Genomic DNA, 26,304 nt, shown 5'->3' with positions numbered 1-26,304 from the left:
TACGTGAATCTATGGGTCTCTATGTGAACTAATGGGTATCTATGTGAATCTATGGGTATCTATGTGAACTGATGGGTATCTACGTGAATCTATGGGTCTCTATGTGAACTGATGGGTATCTACGTGAATCTATGGGTCTCTATGTGAACTGATGGGTATCTACGTGAATCTATGGGTCTCTATGTGAACTGATGGGTATCTACGTGAATCTATGGGTCTCTGTGTGAACTAATGGGTATCTATGTGAATCTATGGGTCTCTATGTGAACTGATGGGTATCTACGTGAATCTATGGGTCTCTATGTGAACTGATGGGTATCTACGTGAATCTATGGGTCTCTATGTGAACTGATGGGTATCTACGTGAATCTATGGGTCTCTATGTGAACTGATGGGTATCTACGTGAATCTATGGGTCTCTATGTGAACTGATGGGTATCTACGTGAATCTATGGGTCTCTATGTGAACTGATGGGTATCTACGTGAATCTATGGGTCTCTATGTGAACTGATGGGTATCTACGTGAATCTATGGGTCTCTATGTGAACTGATGGGTATCTACGTGAATCTATGGGTCTCTATGTGAACTGATGGGTATCTACGTGAATCTATGGGTCTCTATGTGAACTGATGGGTATCTACGTGAATCTATGGGTCTCTATGTGAACTAATGGGTATCTATGTGAATCTATGGGTCTCTATGTGAACTGATGGGTATCTACGTGAATCTATGGGTCTCTATGTGAACTGATGGGTATCTACGTGAATCTATGGGTCTCTATGTGAACTGATGGGTATCTACGTGAATCTATGGGTCTCTATGTGAACTGATGGGTATCTACGTGAATCTATGGGTCTCTGTGTGAACTAATGGGTATCTATGTGAATCTATGGGTCTCTATGTGAACTGATGGGTATCTACGTGAATCTATGGGTCTCTATGTGAACTGATGGGTATCTACGTGAATCTATGGGTCTCTGTGTGAACTAATGGGTATCTATGTGAATCTATGGGTCTCTATGTGAACTGATGGGTATCTACGTGAATCTATGGGTCTCTATGTGAACTGATGGGTATCTATGTGAATCTATGGGTCTCTATGTGAATATATGAGTATCTACGTGAATCTGTGGGTATCTATGTGGACTGATGGGTATCTATGTGAATCTATGGGTATCTATGATGAATCTATGGGTATCTACGTGAATCTATGGGTATCTACGTGAATCTATGGGTATGTATGTGAATCCATGGCTATCTATGTGAATCTATGGGTTTTACCGAATAGAACCAAAGAGTATGGATCCTTGCAGTCACGAAAGCTTCAAATCTAGAATTTTCCATGGCAAGTCATCGATGGTCGAGTTGAGATCGTTAGCTCGATACACTTGAGAACCCGGTTTGAACACAGGGCGGCTGAAACCCCGATTCGAACTCAGGCTCTCCGCAATACCAGCTCAATATTCTGACACTCGAGCCAACTGGCCACCTCAAGAATGTATTTTAGTTTGCTTTACAATTGTGGTGACTGTAGCGGCCTCTGGCGGTGGCAAGCGCCACGTAATCCAGTTAAATACACGCCATACGTATTTGAAAGAAAGAAAAACATCGATGATTACGTTGACATCAATCGATGCATTTACGGCGAGCTTAATAATAGATCTTAATAGATTATTAAGCTCGTCACAACCCCTGTGAGTAAAGCACGTGTTACCACTATCTTCGCATGAGCTCGCACGCTATATATAGTCCCAGTGTGTGTGTTAGGGGGAGCGGTGGCGACGCGGTTAGCGCACTGCGCGATGTACCCAGCAACCCCAGTTCGAATCCCGCTCACGGCCAACTTCAGTGACAAATATCTGAACCTGGGTCGACTCGGCCTCAAATGAGTACTTGGTGTGCTGTTTAAAAATAAACAGCACTGGGGAGACAAAAACGGCCGGGCGTCGTTTTTTTTTTTTTCCGACCACACTACCCCCTCGTGCGTGGATCACATCTTAATATGCGATCCCGACGAGAGCGCTGTCGCAGTCGCTCAGTCAACTAAATATGGGTGAATCTTGCCTATTTGTGTTTGTGCATTAAACAAATATATGGCCATTCACAAAACACGACGTGCATCACGCGTGCAATGGGGCCGTTAAGGTGACGTCACCGTTAAGAGAAGGATGGAGGGATTGTGGTGGGAGGGGAGTTATAGAATTGGGGGTTGTGGGTTGTGATGTAGAGGAGGGGAGGGAGTGGTGGTGGTGGGTGAGACGACGATGGTGATGGGGGTGGTGGTTGTAGGCGACCGAGGAGCGGTAGAGTAGCGGTTAGCGCTAATGCTGCGCTGCGAAGCCCGACGTCCCGAGGTTTCCCGCTCACGGCCACCAACATCGGTGGCGATTATCTGAACCCGGTCCTGCGCCCTCCCCAAGGTCAGCTCAGCCTCAAACGAGTACCTGATGCGGGCGTGAAAACAACATCGGCGCTTGGGGGGGGAGACAAAGGCGGTCGGGCGTTGTGCTCGCCTTCATAGGTGTTCCTCGCTAACAGCACTTCCCCCTCCCCCCAAAAGGTCTGGGGGAAGGCTGTCTCTACGGGGGCTCTTTGGCTTTGGTTGTAGGCGGTACCTGGGATCCCACCTAGGCCAATGACACTGGTGGTAGCCCCCCCCTTGCCCCCCCCACAACGGCGCTCGCGCTGGGGATGAGGTGGGGTGACGTCACGCCTATATGAGTGGGATGCGCGGGGGAGGAGGTGACACACGGAGTGAAGGGATCTCGCGAGGCAGAGAGAGCCAGGCTTGAGCCGACCGGACGCAACCGATGGACAGAGGCGCACGCGTTGTGTAGAATTGAACCGCGTTAATTGAGGCACGGTAATAAAACAAAATCAGCAGCGGCAGCAGAATTGGGACCAATTGACGCGCAACAGAATCGAATTGTTTTTTTTTATCCGACAAAAGGGGGCTCGAGACGACAACAATCGAAGAAGAAGACTCCTCGACGGTTATTTATCCAACGTCGAGCGTAATAATCCTCGCCGCTGTCATTAGTACTGCTATTGATTTGATTGCTGCGGTGCCGGTGGCGTCAGTGTAACGAACGCGTTTCGTCGGCCGATCGCAGCGGCGGCAGCAGCAACAGCGGCGGCTGCATCATCATCGTCGTCGTCGTCAACAGCAGCGGCGGTGGCAGCTGGTTAACTGTCAGAGAGGCATCGATCTCCAATCGCGTTGCGGTCGCATTGAAAGGAGGACAGGCGAGGGACAAAGAGACCGAGGCGCAGAGAAGAAGAAGACGAGAGGACACGGGCTTGCTACGACTCCCTGAAACGAGGGGACGGCGCGCAATTAGACAGAGACAAGGAGGGGGGGAGGAGAACGACAGCGGCGCGGAGACCAGAAGAGGAGGAAGAGACGGAGAGACGCCGAGGGAACAGAGCGTGAAGGAGGAGGGGAGGGGAGAGAGCGGAGAATTGAAGAGCGCTTGGCGCAGGCATGTCGGAGGTGATGCCCTACGCGGATGAGAAGCTGGCTCGCTTCCCCGAGGGATCGGACGTGGGGCAGCTGGCCTTCTCGTGCCGCCTCCAGGGCACGGACAACTTCTACGGCAGCGGGGGAGGAGGTGGTGGAGGAGGAGGCGGCGGCGGTGGTGGAGGAGGTGGAGGAGGAGGTGGTGGAGCCGGTGGGCAAGGAAAGCGACCTCCCAAGTTGGGTCAGATCGGACGCACGCAGTGCGGTGAGGATGAATGGGTGGTGCGACGTGGGGGGAGGGGGGGTTGTGTTCGAGGGGGGCTGGGGGAAGGGGGGGCTGTGTTGGCTGGGCAGATTTTTTTTTTTGGGGGGGGGGGGGGGGCAGTGGTGGGTGCTCGCCTACTCGGGGGCCCTAATCAATGATTTGACTCCGAGTCACCAGGAAGACGGGACAAGCTACCCCACCTTAATTACATCAGCCGCGTGACACATTTGGCTCGAATAGAACGATTACAAATGACGTTAATTGATGTTTGCAATTATTATGTTTGGTTTATTTTCGAGTTTTTTTCTTTGTTTGGTGCCACCGCTCTTTGTGGTTTCACGAACGTAGAGCGCCTTGAGCCACTTGGGGCGTTCGGCGCTTTGCTTTTGTTTGATGATGCCCAGCGTCACCATCTGTGTTTTGGATGACTCACCGACTCAGACAGGTGAGGGCTTGTGTGGCACCGTGTATATATACAGGCGTGTGTATATACAGGCACACAAGGCTATAAGTGTACATTTATTGTATAGACAATCGGTTTTCTTATATATACACAACATACACATCCGCCGCCTTGCACGCATACATAAATACAAAGACAAAGCCTTTGGGCAAATGCAGTTAACGAGCACCTATGAAGGTCGGCACGCCTTGCACGACCGCCATTGTCTCTCCAGTGACGATGTTTACTTGCACACCGCACCAGGTACTCATTTGAGGCTGAGCCTACCTAGAGGGAGACCCGGGACCGGTTAAAATAATCGTCACTGCTGGTGGACGTGAGCGGAAATCGAACCCGGGTCGCCAGGTTCGTAGCGCAGCGCCCTAAACCGCTACACCACCGCTCCCCACATGTGAACACGCGCGCACACACACAAAGACAAAGATTCACCGTATAGCCTTAACAGACTGTAGGGGCAAGTGCTGTTAGCGAGCACCTATGAAGGCCCGAACGGTACACGAGGGGGTGGGTGGCCAGCACCACGCCCGACCGCCTTTGTCTCCCTAATGGCAATGTTTACACACCGCACCAGGTACTCATTTGAGGCTGAGTCGACCTAGGGGAGGCGCGGGACCGGTTCAGATAACCGTCACTGGTGTTGGCCGTGAGCGGGAATCGAACCCGTGTCGCCGGGTTCATAGCGCAGCGCGCTAACCGCTACACTATCACACACATACACACACATACACACATACATACACACACATACACACACACATACACACACGTACATGTGCATACGCGCTCGTTGCGTACACACAGCGAGGCGCACGCTGCCTGGCCCACTGTGGGCTGTTGGTGACCAAGTTCACATTCGGGTCGGGGTGTTGCTAAATCGAGTACCACATTGTGGGGGAAAACGCTAAACGGTGGTTGTCAAAAAGGTTACCCTTGTCCAAGCCCACCCCCTGCCATGGCAATGTGGAATTACCACGACGTCAAGGTCCGGTCTCGTTACCATAATAATAATACCCAATTTAAGGCGTTTCACCCGGTTATGTAAGCGGTACCGATTGTGAGGGCATGGGCCAGAGGGGCAGGCTGTCCTACGGACGAGGGAACGTGACGCTCACATTCATGTGAGAGAGGATTCGTCACCATGATCAATCCACTGCTGGATATGAAGGCATCGCCAAGCCCATCCCCAGAGCACAATCCTTTAAGATTCGTACGATTATTGCACGCAAGATGTACGACATGTGTATTAGTGGAGTTTCGGTAAGTCAGATGACCTGGAAGATTTACATATACACTCCTTGGTGGGCAGCCCTTCCTACGCACGAGGTGACGTGAAACTCACCTGCTTGGAATCAACGCAGGTGACCTTTATGATTTGTATGCCAGATAAACGACCTGATTCGTACGTATAGGATAGACAACCTGAAGACTAAACATTTTTTTCTTATTTTACCATGGTAAGGCCCACTGAGCTATATAGAGCTATTTTTTCTGAAGCGACCTGGCCACATATGGATTGATCAACGAAGTGGCTAATCACGTGGAAATGCATAGCAGCCAAATACTCTAAAAGGCGTGATGTTGATTCTAAAAATGGAGTGAAAAACCGGAGGACCTGGAGAAATATCCAAGCCATCACGGAGAGACAGACATGCAAACTCGAAATATAGAGGCGTCAATTTCTGTATCGAGCCCACGACCTCCTGCATACCGGGCGAGGGAGTCAACATCTCGCCGCCGCGACTTAGAGGGCAGACATACGGACGTGGTGACGTGGTGATGTGTAATTGAGCAACGTGACATGCGTTATTTGTGGCGTAACAAACACTAATGGCCGACCCTTATCGAGTTTCTGCTATCCGTTGTTATTCATTCATCCGTTCATCAATTCATTCGTGCATTTAACAAAACCGATTTCAATCAATTAATTTAACTTGTTCGATAACGCCACTGCCATGATGCAGGCCTGAAATCCCACCGTTGTGGGAGGGGTGAGGGGGTTAGTGGATCATGGGGGGTTGGTTACCTCTAGGAGATGCAGTACAAAAAGTAGGTTGCTGACAGCTTATTACGCGTGTAGGTCTATTTGAGTGCTTTGTCATTGTATGCACGGATATATATGTATAGATAAGTTTAACATGTAGGCTTTTAACACGTAGGCTTTCGCGACCAATATTATTCAAAATAACGTTTTTTGAGGTAGGATCAGGTAAGTATAAATGTGTCGTAACCCTCCACCACCCGACACGGCCAGTAAGGTTTGTCACGTAAACAACGCGCCAATTATTTACTACTTCAGCCCACCGGTGTGTTGGAGAGTAAATCCACAACATTTACAATTTGAATACGACGCTCCGTTGGTAATTGCATCCAGCATCATCTGGCGATTTGCCAGAATAGTGAAGCGACTAATATTATCAATAATAAAGGTGAGTTTTTTGGGGGTTAGATCTAGTTGTCGCCTGATGAAGCTGGCTGTTGTAGTCACCGGTGGAACGTCACAGGACTCGAATTCTAAACGTTGTGAGTTTTTACTCTCCAACACACAACCGGCGTGCTGAAGTAGTAACGAATTGGCACGTTTTGTTTACGCGACAAATCTTGCTAATTGGCTGTGTCGGGTGGTGGCGGGTTTAATGACACATTCAAATTTACGCGATCGAACCCAACAACAAAAATCTTTATTGTTGGTGTATATATATCATTTTTTTTTTACTCCACAAATTAACTCTGGCTTTTCTCCTCCAACACTCGCAACAAAGCTTAGCGGAGGAATCCCGCGCAGGAAGTAATGGCACACAGACGGAGGTGTCCGATGCCTTACGTTAACAATCAAACGCGCACAGAGTGGCGTAGCGATCGAGTAGTGTGTGGTGTGCACACGGTGGGGGGGGAGCGAGGGGAGGGGGCAGTGGCCTTGCCACGTTGAGAAAAAGGAAAAATGTGACAAGTCCACTCGAGAGACCAGAACGCGCCTCGTCTTCGCCAGGGTGACCCCATTCGGTGGGCCTCGAGTTGTTATTTACAGGGTCAACCTCAACCGCGCGGAACGTCGGCACAAATTCAACCACCATTTCTAGCAAGTGCATTGTATGTGCTCAGAAGAATGGTCGTTGCCTGAAACGTCGCCTTTCATATGTGTTTTTATTCATTTATTTTAAGGCCACGGTGTTAAGTGACGAATGTGTTGGACCATGTTTAGTTCCATCAGCCGAGCGGCCTTCCGGAGTGATGTGTCTGACACAGTGGCGAGGTAACGACGTTATCAGCTCAGGTGGAGGTGCAGCAATTGGTCAGGTGGGGCCCCAAAATTTTATTTGTCTCGCACGGTCGCGCCTAGGAGGCTATTATATATAGCGCGGCTCCTCCTCTTGCCTAATTCCATCATTAAGCATTTTAATTGAAAAAAAACAAAAAAAATACACCTAGTTTTAAATAAATAAATGTTGTTTTATAGAGACTGTTGTTGATTAACATATCTCGTGGTGGTTGTCAAGGGGGCCCCAACTCGTAGCTTTGGTCACCATGAGGGAGGTAGGGGGGGTACACCCTGCCCCCCACCCCCCGCTTGTTACTCCACTGATCTGACAATTCATGGCATGTGGGGAGGCGACCTAAACACCGCGCGGGCACCATCTTGGGGCCGGCTTTGGTGCTGCCCGAGTCTTATGGGCGAGGGCGCAGCCAGTTTAAACAAATGCCGCCTGTGGTGGGACTGGCAATAGAGGTCCCGACAGCTCCGTCGGCAAAACGCCGTGCGCTGCTGGCAAGGGCCCTTTCATCCGTGGTGCAGTCCGTCAAGATGGCGTGACACGTGGTGCGGTGTGCTGCAGAGTCGAACGAGCACTTTACTTAATCGCCTACCCCACAGCAGGGACATCCATCCTCCGGGTTTCGGTTTACCCCGCAAGAAAAACCATGGCCCCTGCTGATGGGCGGCAGAGCGGTGCGCAGCAGATGGCAGCTATCGGCTCCTCCTCCTCCTTCTTCCTCCACCTCCTCCTGCTGCTGCTGCACAAATAGCCAGTGCAGAGTAGCCCACACGATACGGCGACGACTGTCACCAATCACCACACCGTGTTCCACACACACGGAGCACGGAACGCCACTACCCGCTCCGATAGTTTTAGTCGATGGGTTTATACTACGTGAGTCTTATTTATTGGTCTCTGAGTGAGTCGGTGGGTCCCCCTGTGAGTGTACGGGTTCCTGTGTGAGTTTATAAGAGTCTCCAGGTGACTCTACTAATTCCCACGTGAGTCTACACCTAAAACCATGAACCGCATAGTAACACATCGCCCGTTTCTATAACATATGTTAGTATGGGCATATGCGTGAGTCCATGCATGTTTATGTGAGTCTATAGTTGAATGTGTTTGTCTATGGGTGTCTGTGTGAGTCTATGGGTATCTGTGTGAGTCTGTGGGTGTGTGTGAATCGATGGGTCTCTGTGTCAGTCTATGAATCTCCACATGAGTCAATGTTTCAAAACCATTGACCACAGAGTTTACATCACCGGCAGCATCTCAGATGTCTGCCGTGAGGCAACTCCCGAAATCATTATCACCCACTCAACCACATCCACGTGAACATTTGACCATTGCTGATCCATCATCTGTCTCCCCTCCATCATACGAACACACGTCCCGAGTTCGAGTCTCGCTCACGACGTGGATGGATGTTTGACCTTGGCTATCCTTGGGGCTGACCTTGGCGCGGCTTTAAGTGACGTGTTGATGTGGCGCGCACTGATAATCTTTTGAAAAAGCACGGCCTGTCCCTCGCCTTTTGATTTCACATTAATTCAAACCTCAATTTGTAATTTAATACCCATTCTCTCTTTCTCCCTCTCTCTCCGCACAAAGACAAAGATCCCCCGTAGAGCCCAAACAGACTGTAGGGGCAAGTGCTGTTTGCGATCGCCTATGGAAGCCGGCACGGCACGATAGGGGGTGGGTGGTCAGCACCACGCCCGGCCGCCTTTGTCTCCCTAGTGACGATGTTTACACATTGCACCTGGTATTCATTTGAGGTTGAGTCGACCTAGGGGAGTCCCAGGACCGGTTCAGATAATCGTCACCGGTGTTGGCCGTCATCAGATTGGAACTCGGGACGCCGGGTTTGTAGCGTAGTGCGCTAACCGCGACGCTGCCGCTCTCTCCACACAATGATCTCGCACACGCTCACACGCACACGTGCGTGCACTCGTATACAGTGTGTGCACACAGACATACAGCCAAAGACAAAGAGCCCCCCCTATAGCCTTAGCAGACTGTTATGGCAAGTGCTGTAAGCGAGTACCGACACGGCATAACGATTGAGGGGGTGAGTGGCCAGCATCACTGTCCTGCGAGTCCCGGTTACCCGATGTCGATTCCACGCTCACGACCAACGTTGAATCACGATTATCTAAACAGGTCCTAGGCCTCACTGAGGTCGACTCAACCTTAAATGGGTACCTGCTGCGGTGTCTCAAGCATCAGCACTGGGGAGGTAGAGGCGGCCGGGAATGATGTTTGCCCCCCCCCGCCCCCCACCCGCGCTCAAAGGGTGTGCCGTGCTGGTCTTCATCGGGGCTCGCTAACACCACTTGCCCCGACAGGCTGCTCAAGGCTATACGGGTAATCTTTATATTTGCCTTGGTGCTTAACATGCACGGCTAACTGATGTTGGCTGTGGCTGGAAATTGAAATAATTACACTCGGCTTGAATACGTTTAACATGACACATTCACAGCATGACTCACCACATCATCATCATCAGTAAACAACTGTGATGTGCAATGACTTCCCCCCCTAGGTCGGCTTAGCCTAAAATTTTAATATGTGGTTGCAGTCATGCGATCGCGAACATCAATACTGTAGGCTTAATGCGTTATATGGCAGTTCACGTCCTTGATTTATATAACCAGGCCCATGTAACAGCCAAGTCAGTCCCCATATGTGATGTCCTTTAAATAAACAGATTAAGACTGGCCTACACGCATTTCATACTTTACATCCATTATTTCATAAGGGTTGGACTAACCGAGCAAAGTCACCCTTGCAATCTAGATGTTCCTTTCTCAGGGGATTTTCCAGGTGAAATATTTTGATGAAATATGAAATCACATTTGGGTGGTGTCCCTTATGTAACCAAATCTTAATCAGTCTCCTCCCCCCGCCACCGCCACCGCCCTTCACCAAACCTCATTAACCAACGTGGTGAAGTATGGTCAAAACAACACCACTGCGGGCGCTGCGTGGAGTGGCTTCCATCCAATATTAGTGGATAAACAAGGGGGCTGTAGATCATTCTATTCATATATATTTATATTTGACAATGTATTATCGAAACCAAGTTGGAAGAGCCCTTAGCCATTTCACATTTGACGATGCGCTTTATTCAACCGGGCTGGGATGGTGCCTGCCCGTGATCGCCGTCTGTAAATTGCCACACGAGCACCCTCCACGGGCCGAGACTCGGGCGAGAAATACGCAGACAGATCGGTGGTGAAATAAAGGGGTTCACGTTTGACGGATCGAGCACTGGGCACGGCGACCAGTTGACACGCGAGTGACAGAGGGACCAAAGATTGGGTCATCGGATGAGCTTAGAGGGGTGCTGTGGCTATGGGATTGGATTAGGTTTCTGTTCGGTGCGGAGACGCTGGCCTCTGAATTCGCCACTGTAATTCCAGCCCCCGTTTATGGATGTAATTTCCCACCCGCACCCCACTAAAGCCCCGCGGCCCCTCGACCCCCCCCCCCTCTCTTATTTATGAATTTAAAATGCGATAATTAACTGGCAGTCTTCCATCGGAGCCGTCATTTTCAATTCCGGCGCAATTCACAAACGTCGCATAATCCGGCTGGCTGACTTTCTGGCTGGGTGGCGGACGGGCAGATACGTGTAAAGTGTCGGATTCGTGAATATGGCCCTGTAGGGCCAAATATAAAGGAACGGTGGCACGCGTGCACGCGAATTTATCGACACGGGATGGTGGGGCCGTCGATCGGAACGGGGTGCGTGGGGGTCGGGTACGCCACCTTGTCCTGCATAGTCTCTGTTTTTATACGGATGCCTGTCTTGTTGGGTGTTTGAGCTGAGTTTTGTTGTTGCTGCTGCTGTTGTTTTTTATTCATTGGGCCTCTTGAGCTTAAGAGGCTCGTTTTCTCAAAGGTGACTACGAGAGCGGGAGGGGGGGGTGTGTGAAAAAAGGAGAATACAGCACAGAAAAATTAAACATTGTTGATTAACTGTCACTAACCCAGCCGTTAATAGGCCCTGCACATTATCAGATGAACAAAATCCATTGACTACATTAACCCACACTCTGGTCTTCGCACCTGAGAGACTGGCAGTGATGACATCACCTTAGCTCTATTTAAGGCCGAAAGCGGTTTGACTTCTTCACGATTCTGGAAAATCCCCTGATGAGGCTGGCTATAAGCACCAGCGAAACGTCGTGCATCGGTGTGCTGTACTAGTAACGAATTGGCACGTTTTGTTTACGTGACAAACTTTACTAATCGGCTGTGTCGGGTGGTGGCGGGTTTAACGGCGTATTTATATTCACACGATCTTACCCCCCCCCCCCCTTCCGAAAAAAACCCTTTACCATGAATGAACATTGCAAATCGGACATTTTACACGTAGCCTTTCGCGACCAACACTATGATTCACGAGCATATAATTTTAGGTGAGATCTTCGCGTAAGGGGCAACCCCAGCGTTTAAACTCTGAACCCTCCACCACCCGACGAGAGCCAAATCAACGCGAGCTGTCGCGTGGACGATGATGCCAAGTGATCTTTGGTTTGATGATCGGGAAGTTTAATTTGACGCGAGACAGCCGAGCTCTTTTGCTAACAGCTGGTGACGCTTGGATGGAATCTCCAAACGAACCGTACGAAATTGTCGAGATTCTTTGCCCGCTTATCAGCATCCCAACCCCCGGTTTTGGCCTGATAAAAACAAAGCCATCGACATATTTGTCCGCCCACCCTCCACGTGACAACTTGAGCTTATTTGACTGTGTTGAATAGTGAAGGGTTATAGATTTAAATGAATGTATAACTGACAACAAACGTGCACGATCTAACCCAGAAAATATGACCGTGGAACAATTTAGGCAAAAAATTCAACTCCACTGCAACAGTAGCAGCAGCAGCAGCAGCTTGCACCCCAGCGATGCGTGGATGGCAGAGAGAGAGAGAGAACAGAGATTAACCTCCGTTGGGAGCTTCGCGTTGAGGGAGAAGGCTTGAGGAAGAGCGGCGAGCGAAGATGATGGGAGGGGAGGGGTGGGGGTCTTGTTGGGACGTCGCGTGGGAAATTGCGCCGGCTCCTTGACGCCGATTTCCATCGAAGGTAAAAGGCTGGGTCCAGGTCGTCGGGGTCAGGGTCGAGGTCGTCGGGGTCGAGGTCGTCGGGGTCGAGATCGCTCGAGAAAGGCTGTGGCTAGCCGACGAATAACGGTGGTGGCTGCTGCTGCTGCTGCTGCTGGGACGCACGACCATGGGACACACTTAACACTGCGCCCAGCAGCCTGTCGGACTTCAGGATAAATGATTCCAGCGGTATTTGCCTAAGCCGGAAACCCTGCAACGGTTTCAGCTTCTCTGAGTCTCATCAGCAGGGTTGTTGTCAAGTCAAAAACTTCCCACCGATGGGCAAAAGGGCCTCTTATGTTTCCCTTCCCCCGGCTATCCATTGTTCCCGTTCAGTAGCGTCCTCGGAACTCTTGGTGTTCGTCGGCAAGGTGTGGCCAATGAAAGCATACTCTGATGGGTTGTCTGATGTGATGGGTAAGAGTACCCCATGAACACCGTGGGTTCCCGTTCACGGCAGTAAAAGCAACGTGGACGAATGCGTCAATGTCTAGGCCTGTCCAAAACAAGTCTTATTTGTTCGTTATGAAGAGAAATAAAAGAAACTTTAAATTCACCATCGCCGTACTCCATCATAGATCTCTGTTGACATCAGTACCTTGAGATGCAGTGGCATTTACATGCAGTGTAAATACAATCTGTATTGTCATTGCATTGCTGTATGTATATCAACTGATGTCACAAACGTGCCACAATGCTGCGGTCGATCGTAAATTTAAACAATCTTTTTTTTACACGCTTTCATATAACTCACTCCGTCTGTTGTTTGTTGTTGTCGTTGTTGTCGTTGTTGTTGTATCCTCAAATCTTGTAACTCAATTTTAACCGACTTCCCAATGTGGTATCGACTGCAAACTTGGTATACTTATGTCATACTGATGACAATACTATATTATATTATAAAAAATATATATTTTTATATGTTATGTTTCGCCTTGGGTCTAATTGTCCACGGTAAACTGACGTTGCCTGTAATCGGCCACGGTCCCTTACGTTATGGCAAGCTTCGGGGCCACTTCCTGGAGTCGTGGAGTTCTTCCATTACTCGTACATTTCATTAAAGCGTGTTTAAAAAATGTGTTTTTAAATATTACTTAGTTCTACTCCTGAACGAAGCTTTGAGACAGGCCGTTACGCACGCGGCCTAGGGTTCCAATCCTCCACCCGTGATTCATTGCTCACTGGCTGCCTTTTCCAGTTCACTGCCAGTAGTTGAGGAGGAGGTAGCCACAAGCCATGACCGATAGGTATACTGGACGCGGTGTGCCGGGCAAGGGGATATTTCTTCCGGTACACCGACCCAAGACGGACCCAGGTGCAATTAGATAACTGCACTTTTGTGGGTTTTGCCAATCTCTGTTTAAAAAATATATATAAATATATCATCGCCATCAAGTCATGACCTGAAGAGTTCGTTTGGATGTCTCGCACAGTGGTGGGACCCGCTGTGTTTAAGACAACGGCCCACGGAAGTGGATTTCAAAGAGCTACGTCTAAGATCCATCAAGAGAGCCCCCTACTCAACACTGCAGAGGGCACGGCGTTTTCCCACCCGTTCTGCCGCATGAGAGTAACGCTCATCGCTCGACAGTCTGAACCGACATTTTAATCGCCAAAGTTGGAATTCATCCAAATTAAATACAGAAACCAATCGAGGGTCATGGTTGTTATTGCGTTGGTGACCGAGCTGAGGCTATCAACTCACCGCACACAAGAAGCCAGTTTGCTCGCGGGCGACCGAGAGCTGGGTTGGAACCCAGGATCCCAGCAGTGCCGTCTCTGGGCCCTGACCTCTGAGCCACCCGGCCACCTCTGCGTTTTCCCTGTCTTGTAAATAAGAGACGTGAATCGATGACGGTGATAGATGTGTAACCGCACACGGTTGCATACACGGGCAGATCGGCCAATGTTTGAATTAACCAATGCTCTCTCCCTTCCCCCATCTCCTTCCCCCTTCCCCTCCTCCCCCTCCCTCCTCCTCCCATCCCTCCTATCCTTCCTCCTCCCCCTTCTCTTCATCCTCCTCCTGCCATCTCCTTTTCCTCCCTCCTCCTCTTCTCGACTCTCCCTCCCTCATCCTCTTCATTCCATCCCTCCTTCTGCTCCCTCCTCCTCCGTTTCCTCCTCCCATTCCGTCCCATCCCTCCTCCTTCTCCCATCCCCTTCTCCACTCTCTTCCTCCCCCCCAAACTCCTTCCCCCCCCTCCTCATCCTCCCCATCCCCCCACCCCCCCCCTCCTCCTCCCACATTCCACTGTCCCCCTCTCCGCAGTGGTCATCGAGGACGAGCGGATTGATGACGTGCTCAAGGGCCTATCGGACAAGACACCGCCCAATTAAATCGATCGACCCCATCGATCGATCGACAGAGCGACGAGTCAGCCAATCATCAACCCATCGACCAACCAATCAATCAAGGGCAGCAGAGTGAGAAGCCCTCGCGTTCGGGCAAATGCCATCGATAACAGTGCACTGCGAATCATCATCGCATATGGCACACACACACATATATACGCTGTGTGTGTGTGTGTGACATTGATATCAACGGGGGAATTACAATATCAGCGGACCTTTGACACGATCGGGAAGACGCGTGTAGCAGGCACACGGTGTCGGTGAGCGTGACGTGCGTGCGTGCGTGCGTGCACGTGCACACACGCGCTCGCGAGCTCTGCGGGCCGCGGCTTACGTCCCCAACACCGACGGGGGGGAGATGGAGCAAATGGACACAACGCCTTAACTGCACTGTCGCCACGGAAACCGACTTGAGGCTGCCACTTTCGGCAAGCCAGCAGTGGAGAACGGAGATGCGGGCCGGGACGGGACGGGACGGGGTGGGGTGGGGAGGGGATGATGCGGGGGATCGCTGGGAAGGAACTGCGGGCGATTATTTCGGCGAAGGGGAAATTATTTTGGGGGGGTGGGTGGGTGGGTGGGGGGAGGGGGGCGGATTGGTTCGCCCAATCCGCTCGTTTCTTTGGCTGTATTATTATTATTATTTTGTTTTGCATGAAGTATTTATTAGAGAGGTGTGTGCGATTATAGCACTACATGTGTCGTCAGTGGTGTGATGGGGAAAATGTTTTTTACTGTATTAAATCTATATAACCACACACGCGCGCGCACACACACAAACACACACTGACGTTTCCACCGGGCACTCTGGTTCATCCCACAAGCAAACGTACTCGACAACAACAACAACAATAAAGTTGTAATTGGCCAAACCATCCCAAGTCAGGATCCTCTTGAAAATGGGTGTTGAGACTCCCTCTTTGCCAAGCGGCACACTCGTTAGCCAGCGACACAGCGTGACCCTGTTTAAAGGGTGGAATAGATAAATATATACGATTTTTGTAATGTTTGTCTATCGTGCATACTGCTCTGGCCTCTCACCAACTAAGTGTTTGTGACGCACAAACAAAACATCAATTGTTTTATTCGTGTGTCACACTTCCCGTTAAGCGGCAGGGCCATTCTCCTCGCCAGGGCATTTGATCAGCAGCATCGGTTAAACACGAGCAGACTTTGGAGCGGCGTCGAAATTCAGTGTCTCGTTTGTGCAATCCGTCAGCCTTTGCTTTAAACCAATGCTGGTGAATTAGCGGGACGTTTATCGGCATTATAATGGCCACTGGTGTTAATAAAATACGGCTGCCAAACCCCTGGTTGACTTTGACAGCAAGTAAAAATATTTCGGCAGTGACACTGGGACCCAACACTCCTCATTCGTCCGATAACACTGGTCTACGGCCAAAATGCTTCCGAAATAAATGTAGTCCAACTTGACTAATTCTGCAGTTATAACCGCTCACGCTCAGAGAGAGTGAGTGAGTGAGGCCGAATGGCCCCGACTCCCGTGAGCCTACTGAACACCAGCGCGGCGTTTCAGTTGGCCCAGCCGCGAGGGGACATGGTTGATCCGCTGCTAGATGAAGACCCACCCTGCCACCCCCCCCACCACGACCCCAAAACGATTAACCGAATCACGATTATTATTGATTTATTTAGGCACAGCCACGCCCAATCCCTCCATATATGGGCCCCCGCAAACATTAACATTATTTGATCATTAATTCCGTGAGCGAGATTAATGATGTCCCGTTACAGCAGGCAGGCCCGATCCTTCCATTATATACAAGGGGCCTGAAACGTTGCGCATCGTTCAACGTTCATTCGGTGAGCGGGATTTCAACGTCCACCTTTTGCGGACTCGCACACCTCCTACCCGCCGCCAAGCGCACGCGCTGTGTCGTCGACGAAAATTCACGCGCGCGCCTGGGCGGGCGCGTACGGAATGCGTCAACGCGTCGAGACGCGCATTGACCCCCACGTCACAAACTGAACTCCCTCCCCCGACGCAGCAGCTGCCACGTAGTTTAGTTTTTTTTGGTTGGTGTTTGGTGGGTTGGGGGAGAAATTCATCCGAGCCATATGAATGAATGTAAAGTTATCAAGGAATTGCAGCCCCGCAATTCTGCACTCACGCACGACACGACACACACACACACACGTGCTGCTTGGTGGCAAGGAAGCTCCTGCTGCTGCCTGCGACTGACAGTAACTCTTATCCAGAGTTCCATAATAATTGTGGGGCTGTATTAAACAAATAACTACTAAGTAAAACGCGTACATATATATACTTTTAATATTAAATAACAAAACGTCTCTAGCTAAAATGACATGCGATGGAATTCTGTCGACGAGGGTTGTAAGGAGGCGCGCTAACGGATGTGGGGGGGGGGGGGTAGGTGTGAACACAACACGGACCGGGCGCGAAACGTTGGTCGCTTAACATCGCAATAACTTTTTCGACCGCCCCGTCGTCTCAGCCCGGTGGCTCTACCAAGGAGGGACGTTAAAGACCCCCCCCCACCCCCCGTGGTCTGTGAGCGTCGTCAATTTTGCAAGCGTCAGCCAATTATTATTAAAACGAACGGTCTTCGTTTAAAAAAAAGATACAAGCCGAGCACCAGCAGCTGCTGCTGCTCTTCTACCGTGCCCCGTCATAGGCATGTGGAATTTCTACCACAGGGAACCAATTCCTCCTTTGCGTACGGGACAATATATAAATATCGCTCGTGTTGTATCTACTACATCGGTATCAGCATGATTTGAAGCGTGCGAGTCACAGTGATGTCATTGGTGACGTGAATTCACAGACGGCCCCGGCCCTGTGGCCGCCCTTCCATCCTAGCCGTGTACCGCGTCGTTCGTGTCGCTAACGCGCCCTTAGCGAGCGCCTTTTATTCAAGCTGCCGCGGTGCATGTTTGGCGGACGGTCAATAAGTTGACGCCTGGCCGGCCGCCTTTGTCTCTCCCCCCCCACCGCTGACTGCTGTTAACCCGCTCCCCGCACTGCCCTGACCTAACCACCCAATTATTAACTTTATGATATCAGAGCGACCCAGGGAAGGGGGGAAGGCTCATGCCAGACTCTGATATTCCCGTGTCCAGCCGCACTGATTTCAGATATACAGGGAGCGGATTGAGGAATGGGTTCTTAATAGAGCCCAGAGGAGTCCCAAGGGGCGACCGCCCCGGGCCCCGTGCTTTGGGGGGGGGGGGAGGGGGGCCGGCACTTCGACGTCACGGTGTCCGATGTAATAGTGCCGGTTTAGTTTTGAAGGCATTGGGGGGGCCCGCACGGTGTGGTTTGCTCTGCGTCCCGCACCCACTCCCCCCCCACCCGCCCCCCACCCCACCCCCCCCCCCCCCCATATAACTGAAGGGCAAATTCAGTGACACGAGATCCATTATAGTCTCATCTGGAACGTGTAGCCCCCCCCCCCAGCCCCCGCACCCCCATCCGCGGCCCGTCATGGGAATGTGGAATTTCCAACCGTTGGTTCAGGGCCACCGTTAGAGATGGGTGGAGGCCCCGACGCGTGATGACGCATCGACTTGCGTGCGACGATTGACGATTCGGATTAGACGCGGACCGGTGGCGATGTGTGCACAGTAAGTCCTCATGTAACGCGGTGGAAGATGCCTTCTTGAAAGAGTGCCGCATTAAGCGAAAACATTTCCCCATAAATAATGTAGTAACGATAAAGGTTTAGTACTACTACTACTACCACTACGCACACAACACAGTGAGATGGCGGGACAAATAACGGAGGGTACGCACCGCCACTGCGTTACTGTATCATTCCGCGTCCTGTATCGCTGTACTGCTCAGCCGCGCAGCTCAATAAAGTAGTTGGTCGTCGACCGCTCAGAGACAGCGTTATAACGGTGCGCGTTATAATGGTGCGCGTTGAAACGGTATGCGTTCTGCGTTATAACGGTGCACGTTTCGTGTTATAACGGTACACGTTGCGTGTTATAACGGTGCACGTTTCGTGTTATAACGGTACACGTTTCGTGTTATAACGGTACACGTTGCGTGTTATAACGGTGCACGTTTCGTGTTATAACGGTACACGTTGCGTGTTATAACGGTACACGTTGCGTGTTATAACGGTACACGTTGCGTGTTATAACGGTACACGTTTCGTGTTATAACGGTGCACGTTGCGTGTTATAACGGTACACGTTACGTGTTATAACGGTACACGTTGCGTGTTATAACGGTACACGTTGCGTGTTATAACGGTACACGTTGCGTGTTATAACGGTGCACGTTTCGTGTTATAACGGTGCACGTTGCGTGTTATAACGGTACACGTTGCGTGTTATAACGGTACACGTTGCGTGTTATAACGGTGCACGTTACGTGTTATAACGGTGCACGTTGCATGTTATAACGGTACACGTTGCGTGTTATAACGGTGCACGTTGCGTGTTATAACGGTACACGTTGCGTGTTATAACGGTACACGTTGCGTGTTATAACGGTGCACGTCACGCGTTGTGCGACAAGTGTTCCCGAATGGAAGAACCGCGTCGTAGTGTGAACCCCGCCACGCGTTAAGCGAGGACTTACATTGATACGTCGTCAAGGTGATGGGTGACAACCTCACACCGTGTGCGTGTGCATGTAGAATGAGACACGGATCCCCCTGTACGACCACACAGCACGTGACGGGCAAGCGCTGTTAGCGAGCACCTATTAAAGCTCACATGGCCCAATGTGGTGGGGAGCTTGGGGTGTGGCTGGAAAAACCGCTACCCGGCCGCCTTTGTCTCCCCAGTCCCTGCCCATGTTGGATGCACCAAATCAGATAACTCATTTCTAGGTTGTTCGGCCAATCATTGCACGTGGCACCTAAACGCAACGCGCGTCCCACCCTAGGAAACGCAGCCTTCGTCAGCGCGACGACCAGGGCTGGAGTTCCCAATGAACTTTCACTCGAATGTTCCTCAAAACGTCGAGGAGTCGCGTCTAGCGGACTGCTTCGTCTCATCCACCGCACTCTGTCCAACCACGCCGCCTGTGTCTTCCCTTCGCGCCGCTCAACTTTGAAATTCCATCCCGTCGTGTCTCCTCCAAAGGGTCGCATAACAAACCTTTGCTCAATTCAAGACGCCTGCCAACCAGTATCCATGACTACAGCACCTGCAATAGTGCTGTGGGTTGCTGGCCGCTCGACGTTTTTTGGGCTGTTTAAGCCTAAGCTCGGCAACCGTGATTTCAATGAAATTTAATAAAAACAAGCTTATGCTGTGTGTGTGAGAAACATCAGCACTGGGGAGACAAAGGCGGCCGGGCGCGGTGCTAGATGCAATACACAGCGACCTTCGTCCGCAGTGCCAACCTTAATAGGTGCTCGCGAACTGCACTTGCCCCAACAGTCTGCGTAGGCTACACTGGAGTGGGTGGGGGGGGGGGTCTTTGTCTTTCGTGTGGAACAGACACGAACGGGGAGCAAATGCGTTGCGATTGTAGTGGTCCACATTCGCCAAAGTCGCGTCGAGGACAGCTTCCGCACGAACTCGTACAAACCCTCGACGGACGTGAGGCACCCATAAAAAATATAAACACACGCACAGCGCCAGCCTCTTCCACCCTTCAATTCCGCCCATCTCCTGGGCTTCCTTTTCACCGGCTGGGGGCTTCGTTTGAGGCCAAGAGCGACCTCGTGCCCTGGCCCATCCTGGAGCCGAGCTCCTGAAAGTATTCCCACGAGAAATCCAGCCACACACCCCCCACCGCGTGATGACACGAACGCAGTTGCGTGTCTGTGTGCGTTTCGCGCGGCTTGGGGCGATTCTACTCGCGATCTGCGTGTTCATCTCTCACCTCCGTCTCTCTCCATCTCTCTCGCTCGCTCGCTCTGTCTGTGACTGCACGCGCTGTTTAACCTCGCCCTTCCGTCAATAAAAGGGCGAACGCTCCTCGCAACTGCGCTGACGACGACGATGACTAATTATGACGATGGAAATGATGATGATGATGACGACGACGACAATGAATAATTATTATGACGATGGCGATGACGACGACTGCAACGATAACATGGCGACGAAGACAGCTATGTTCGACGGAGGTTGCTCGCGCGGTCAGCGAAGAGTCCCCCCACGGATTTCCCGCAACGCACGCGGCTGTTGATGGTGGTGATGGTGGTGGGTGGGGGAATCGATGGCATTTGGTGGAATCTCCCCGTCCTACGGCTTAGTGGGGGGGGGGGGGGGGGGGTGGTTACCACGAGCATCGGGTATGGGGGGGCCGCGCAAAAAGGAGGATATTTTGCATTTATAAATATTTCGCAGATGGTACAACAAAACAAGGGCACTTTATTCGTACCGAGCGGCGAAATAAATATAATATTATTGTTGCGATTAATAATAATAACGAAAAAATACCGAGGGTGCGTACACTGATATAGCGTCGTGAAAATGGTGTTCTACCGCGATCGTTTAAACGTCTCTCACTGTTTGCGATGTTGTCGCTGTGAGTCGCTGGTGAGGCCGCGGGTGGCGGTGTCGCTGTGGGGGGGGGGGGGTGGGGGGCGCGGCGGGGTTCGTTCGGGGATGCGGACGGGGGAGGGCACAGGGAGGGCTGCGAATTTTGTCACGAAAGTTGCGGCGGGCACGCGGAATCGTGGATTTGAATGAATCGGGAAAGTTTTGGAAATGACGGTGGATTTAGTGTTTTTTTTGGAGGGGGGGTGGCAGAGATTGGGGTTGCCCGTTCCTCCGATGCCAACCTGGCACCTCCCGGATTTCCATTCTATCCTCCGATAGATCCGGAATGCCAAAACAAACGCAAGAAAACAAACAAAACGACGCTATAATAACGTTTTGTCTTATAACGCTTGAAATGGCAATGTTTATCAATGTATTGTTTTTATTTGAAATGAAACTTGTTTTCTTATTTAACAACAAAAAAGGCAAAAAATTTGGTGCGGAACCGCCCCAACTTATTTGGTGAAATTATGTTTTCGTTTTTTTCACCGGACCTCGGCCGTAAATTTTATTTTAAAAAATAAAAGCCACGACAAAACCGTAGCCTTTTCTATGATGGTGGTGGTGGTGGCGGTGGTGATGGTGGTGATGGTGGCGGTGGTGGTGGCGTTGGTGGCGGCGGTGGTGGTGGCGGTGGTGGCGGCGGTGATGGCGGCGGCGGTGGTGGTGGTGGTGGCGGCGGTGGTGGACACATTAACTTTGTACCCCCCACCAAACTCACATTTCTACAAAAATATTTTCAAAACCAGAATCTGACCGGGTAACTCTCTCTCTCTCTCTCTGCAGTCGGGAGCGACTGACCCACACATTTGAAAGATCGTGAGTTCAAATTCTAGCCAAAGGTCGCCGAAATCATCACCATCATCGTCGTCATCATTGTCATCATCGTCCTTCCAGCAACGACCAAACGGAGTTTCGGACGGTGAGCGTGTCCAATGTTCGGTGAAAGTCATAGACCATGCGCCAATCATCGACATCGCGTGCCCTCTATAAGAGTTGGTGGAATGCCCCATTTTTTTAATCGGCAAAGTATAAAATTCCAAACGCAAAGAGCCCACGATTGCAAAAGCAATCCAAGTGGTTACATATCCCCATGCAAAAGAGGCAGTGCACCTTAACAATTAAAGACGCCTTAATTAAGTAACCGTAATAATAATGTATAGATGCCTGTCAATCAATTGCTGGGGTGATGCCCCCCCCCCCCATCCACGTGGGGGGGGGGGGGTTGGCCATAATTCACGTTTGAAGAGGCAGGCAGGGGCCCATCGATGATAGCCGTGAGCGGGAATCAAACTCGGCTCGCCGGCTAATAGCGCAAGCGCTAACCGCTGCACCGCGGTGATTAAACTGGACATTTGTGAAAAAGAGCTTTATAGCTCATCGGATTTCTCCAGTGTGAATACATATGATATCGGCGCGCACGCAGTGCTCCATCAACAACGGTGACCGCGGTGGCGGTGACGATGGCAATGACCAGAGCCGTCCCTAGGGGTAACGGTGAATCTGGGCGATCGCCCCGGGCCCCGCGTTTTGGGGGACCCACACGGTGTGGGGTTTGCCCCGCGCCCCCTCTATGGACGGCCCTGGTAATAACGACGATGATGGCAATGATGATGATGATGGTAATGATAATGCTGATTGTAATGATGATGATTGTAATGATGATGATGGTAATGAGGATGGCTATGACAATGATGGTAATTGCAATTATGGTAATGAAGAGTATGATAACGATTGTGATAATGATGACGATAATAACAATTATGATGGTAACAATTGTTATGATACTTATGTTTAGTTTGCTGTCCTTCCTCCGCACATCTGATTAGCACGGTTGGCCACGTACGGTGCGAAAGAAGTTCAACATACACACATGGCCAAGGTGATGACAACAAGGATACCGATGATGATGATGGAGGTGGTGGGTGGTGATCATGATGACGGTGCGCGGTGTGGGCGAAGCTGCACCGAACATTCAGCGGCCGAGGTCCGCACGCGACGCACCGTTCGTTTCACTTCGCTGGCCACGTGCCCGGCGTCACAGTGCCAAAGTCGGTGGGAGGGAGAGGGGAGACGAGGGGGGGGGGAGACGAGGTGGGGGAGACGAGGTGGGGGAGACGAGGCATATTTGCTGTCCACGCGCGGAACGGAAAGGCGTCTCAACATTCGTCGTCAGTCGCTGCAAGGATTTTTGTAAAACGAAAAGTGTTGCGTATTTCATATATACACACACACGTTGTGATCTATTATTACAAGTTTTTTTTGTACAACTTACAGACGATATATCGAGAGAGAGAACGCGTCGATGGATGGGTCGAGTCCTCAGTAACTTGGCGGCCGCTTCAGTCCTTGCCGTCCATGCATTGGTCGATGATGATCAGACTGCCCCCCACCTCCACTCCCCACATTTAACTTCGCGAGGACCTACATCACAGCGGCCAGGGCTTAATTTGTCATCGAGTAAATTATCCGGGTCCGCTGGTAGATTTTGGAGTCGGTGGGATACGTGTAACTGGTGGCGGCCAGAAAGCCCCCCTTTTGGACTGCCGGTGCGGTATACTGGATGTGGTGTGCCGGGTGGTGGGGGTGGTCGTGGTGGGAGTGGGGGGGGTTCTGAAGTATTTTTCTGGGCCGCTGGCAGACTTTGGAGTAAGTGGTTATCCACGTACGGTGCAAAAAAAGAGTTCAACGTACGTACATGTCACAAATAGTAGCCGCAGCCTATACGTCCTGAGACACAGAGAGAGAGAGGTATGATGGATGGGGTGTGCCGACGCGGAGAGGCCTGCTGCAATGGAATGAAGCCCTGGCTGAGAGAACCCGGGCGGTGGTTGTCAATCACACGCGCGGTTGACGGGTGGTGGAGTTTGACTTCTAGATTTGAGTGGCGGGGAGGGGGGGGGGGCAGGGACTCGCTTTGTTCTTCATATTCGGAATCGCGGGTGCGTATAATTAATAAAAGATCAATCTTTATTGCTAACTTACTGAACATTAATTAATAAAGGTGCCCAGTTTGGGCGGAGCATTCCCCCCCCGCCCCCCCCCCCGCAAAACTCCGCCCATTGACCCCCCCTTCCCCCCCACATCCCAATGGCCCAGCACCACCACCACCGATGGACAATCAGAAACCCACCCTCAATGCCACGTAGGACCCCATCCATCAGCTCACAGAGCACGCGGGCCTGGCGCGCGGTGTCTCTCGCTCGCGTGGGCGCGGCCGAGTCGCCGTGACCCCCCGACGGCTCCACAACGTGGAGTGACCATTCCGGAGTCTCCCCATGACCGCGAGAGACGAAGCGCTAATATTCCTTGGTGGTGGTGATAATTATTATGATAATTATTGTTTTTGCTACTTGATATCTGAGAAAACGATTCCAACCTCCCCCCTCCCCGCCCAATGAATATAAATTGATTCGCCTTCTCCAGTAAAAAAAAATCACAACGGAGCGGTTGGTGGTGGTGGTGGTTGTTGTGGTTGTTGTTTATTACACAAACTCATTACGCGTCGCCGAAGAGCATCACGGGAATAATGCACGTGACCTGTACCACCAGCCCCCCGCGTATTCGCGTACACAGCTATAGTACAATGCTGTACAGGCCATCGAACTACCACTTACGGGTGACTTTCCAGACCAATATTGCCTCGTGAGCATTGGTGTCGGCAAAGTAATCGGACTCAGAATACTAATTTATTGCCGGAGAAACCCGATGAGCTATAAAGCTCATCGAGTAAAGGAAACTCCGTGGCCGATTTTCACCTTCTGGGTCTCACTTTCAAGGGCACGAATTGTAGCTCAACGCAGTAACTCGTCACGTGGACATTGACAGGGGGCGAATACTCTTGGCGGGCCGTGATGGTGTCACGGCGGCGAAGCGTGGAGAAGAAACCATAAACACACAGACACACACACAGATACTCTTTGGTTCTATTGGGTAAAGTCACGTAGGTAAAAAATAAAATAACAAAAATCACGACAGATGTAGAAAACACACATACACAGATGTAGAAACCACAAACACACAGACACACACAGATGTAGAAATCACAAATACACAGACACACACACACAGACATAGAAACCACAAATACACAGACACACAGACGTAGAAACCACAAACACACAGACACACAGATGTAGAAACCACAAACACAGACACACAAATGTAGAAACCACAAATACACAAACACACACACAGATGTAGAAACCACAAACACACAGACACACACAGATGTAGAAACCACAAATACACAGACGTAGAAACCACAAACACACAGACACACACATGTAAAAACCACAAACACACAGACACACACAGATGTAGAAACCACGAACACAGACAAACACACAGACGTAGAAACTAAAAACACACACACAGACACAAAAACCACACACAGACACACACAGAGATGTAGCAACCACACGGGCACACACAGATGTTAAGTCGAACGTTTTTGTTAGTTCTGATGGTCCGGCTACGCCATCGCAAGCTGGAGTTTTTGATACGAGACGTTGCTGAGACGTTGGTAAGGATCGTGCGACTGCGAACTAAACCCCTGCCCCCCCCACCCCATGCACGCTTTACGATGACTTATTTTCAAGATAAAATAATTTAAAAATACTAATAACAATGATGATGATTATTATTAATACATTTGAAAGAAGAAGAAAAAACGAATAAAAACATAAACAACCACCTGGAAAGCGTCCCTCTCTCTCTCTCTCCCTCTGCACGGCCACTTTTTGTTGTTGTGAGCTCGAGGCGCTGCTGTCGGCCGTCCGTGAAGCCGCCTCCACGCTGAGTCGTGGAGAGCAGCGCATTGACCTTCATCGCAAGATGAAGGTCGAGGGGGCCCCTTTACTGCGGCCCCCGACAACAACACGAATGGCGCAGAAA

At 50.8% G+C, this 26,304-nt stretch overlaps 1 protein-coding gene across 1 annotated transcript; it reads left to right on the top strand.

Annotated features, from left to right (window-relative positions):
- The first annotated feature begins 2,303 nt into the window (after positions 1–2,303).
- Positions 2,304–26,103, top strand: LOC116946893 (calcium/calmodulin-dependent protein kinase II inhibitor 1-like). The gene is made up of 2 exons (XM_032962142.2): positions 2,304–3,727; positions 14,831–26,103. The coding sequence occupies exons 1-2, from the start codon at positions 3,487–3,489 to the stop codon at positions 14,896–14,898; spliced, it is 309 nt and encodes a 102-aa protein (XP_032818033.1). The 5' UTR covers positions 2,304–3,486; the 3' UTR covers positions 14,899–26,103.
- The last annotated feature ends 201 nt before the right edge of the window (positions 26,104–26,304 follow it).

The sequence above is a fragment of the Petromyzon marinus genome, chromosome 28 (assembly GCF_048934315.1).
Source record: "Petromyzon marinus isolate PM22_M1 ecotype Great Lakes invasive population chromosome 28, UKy_Petmar_22M1.pri1.0, whole genome shotgun sequence".
NCBI lineage: Eukaryota > Metazoa > Chordata > Hyperoartia > Petromyzontiformes > Petromyzontidae > Petromyzon > Petromyzon marinus.
This window is presented reverse-complemented; position numbering and strand designations above follow the sequence as displayed.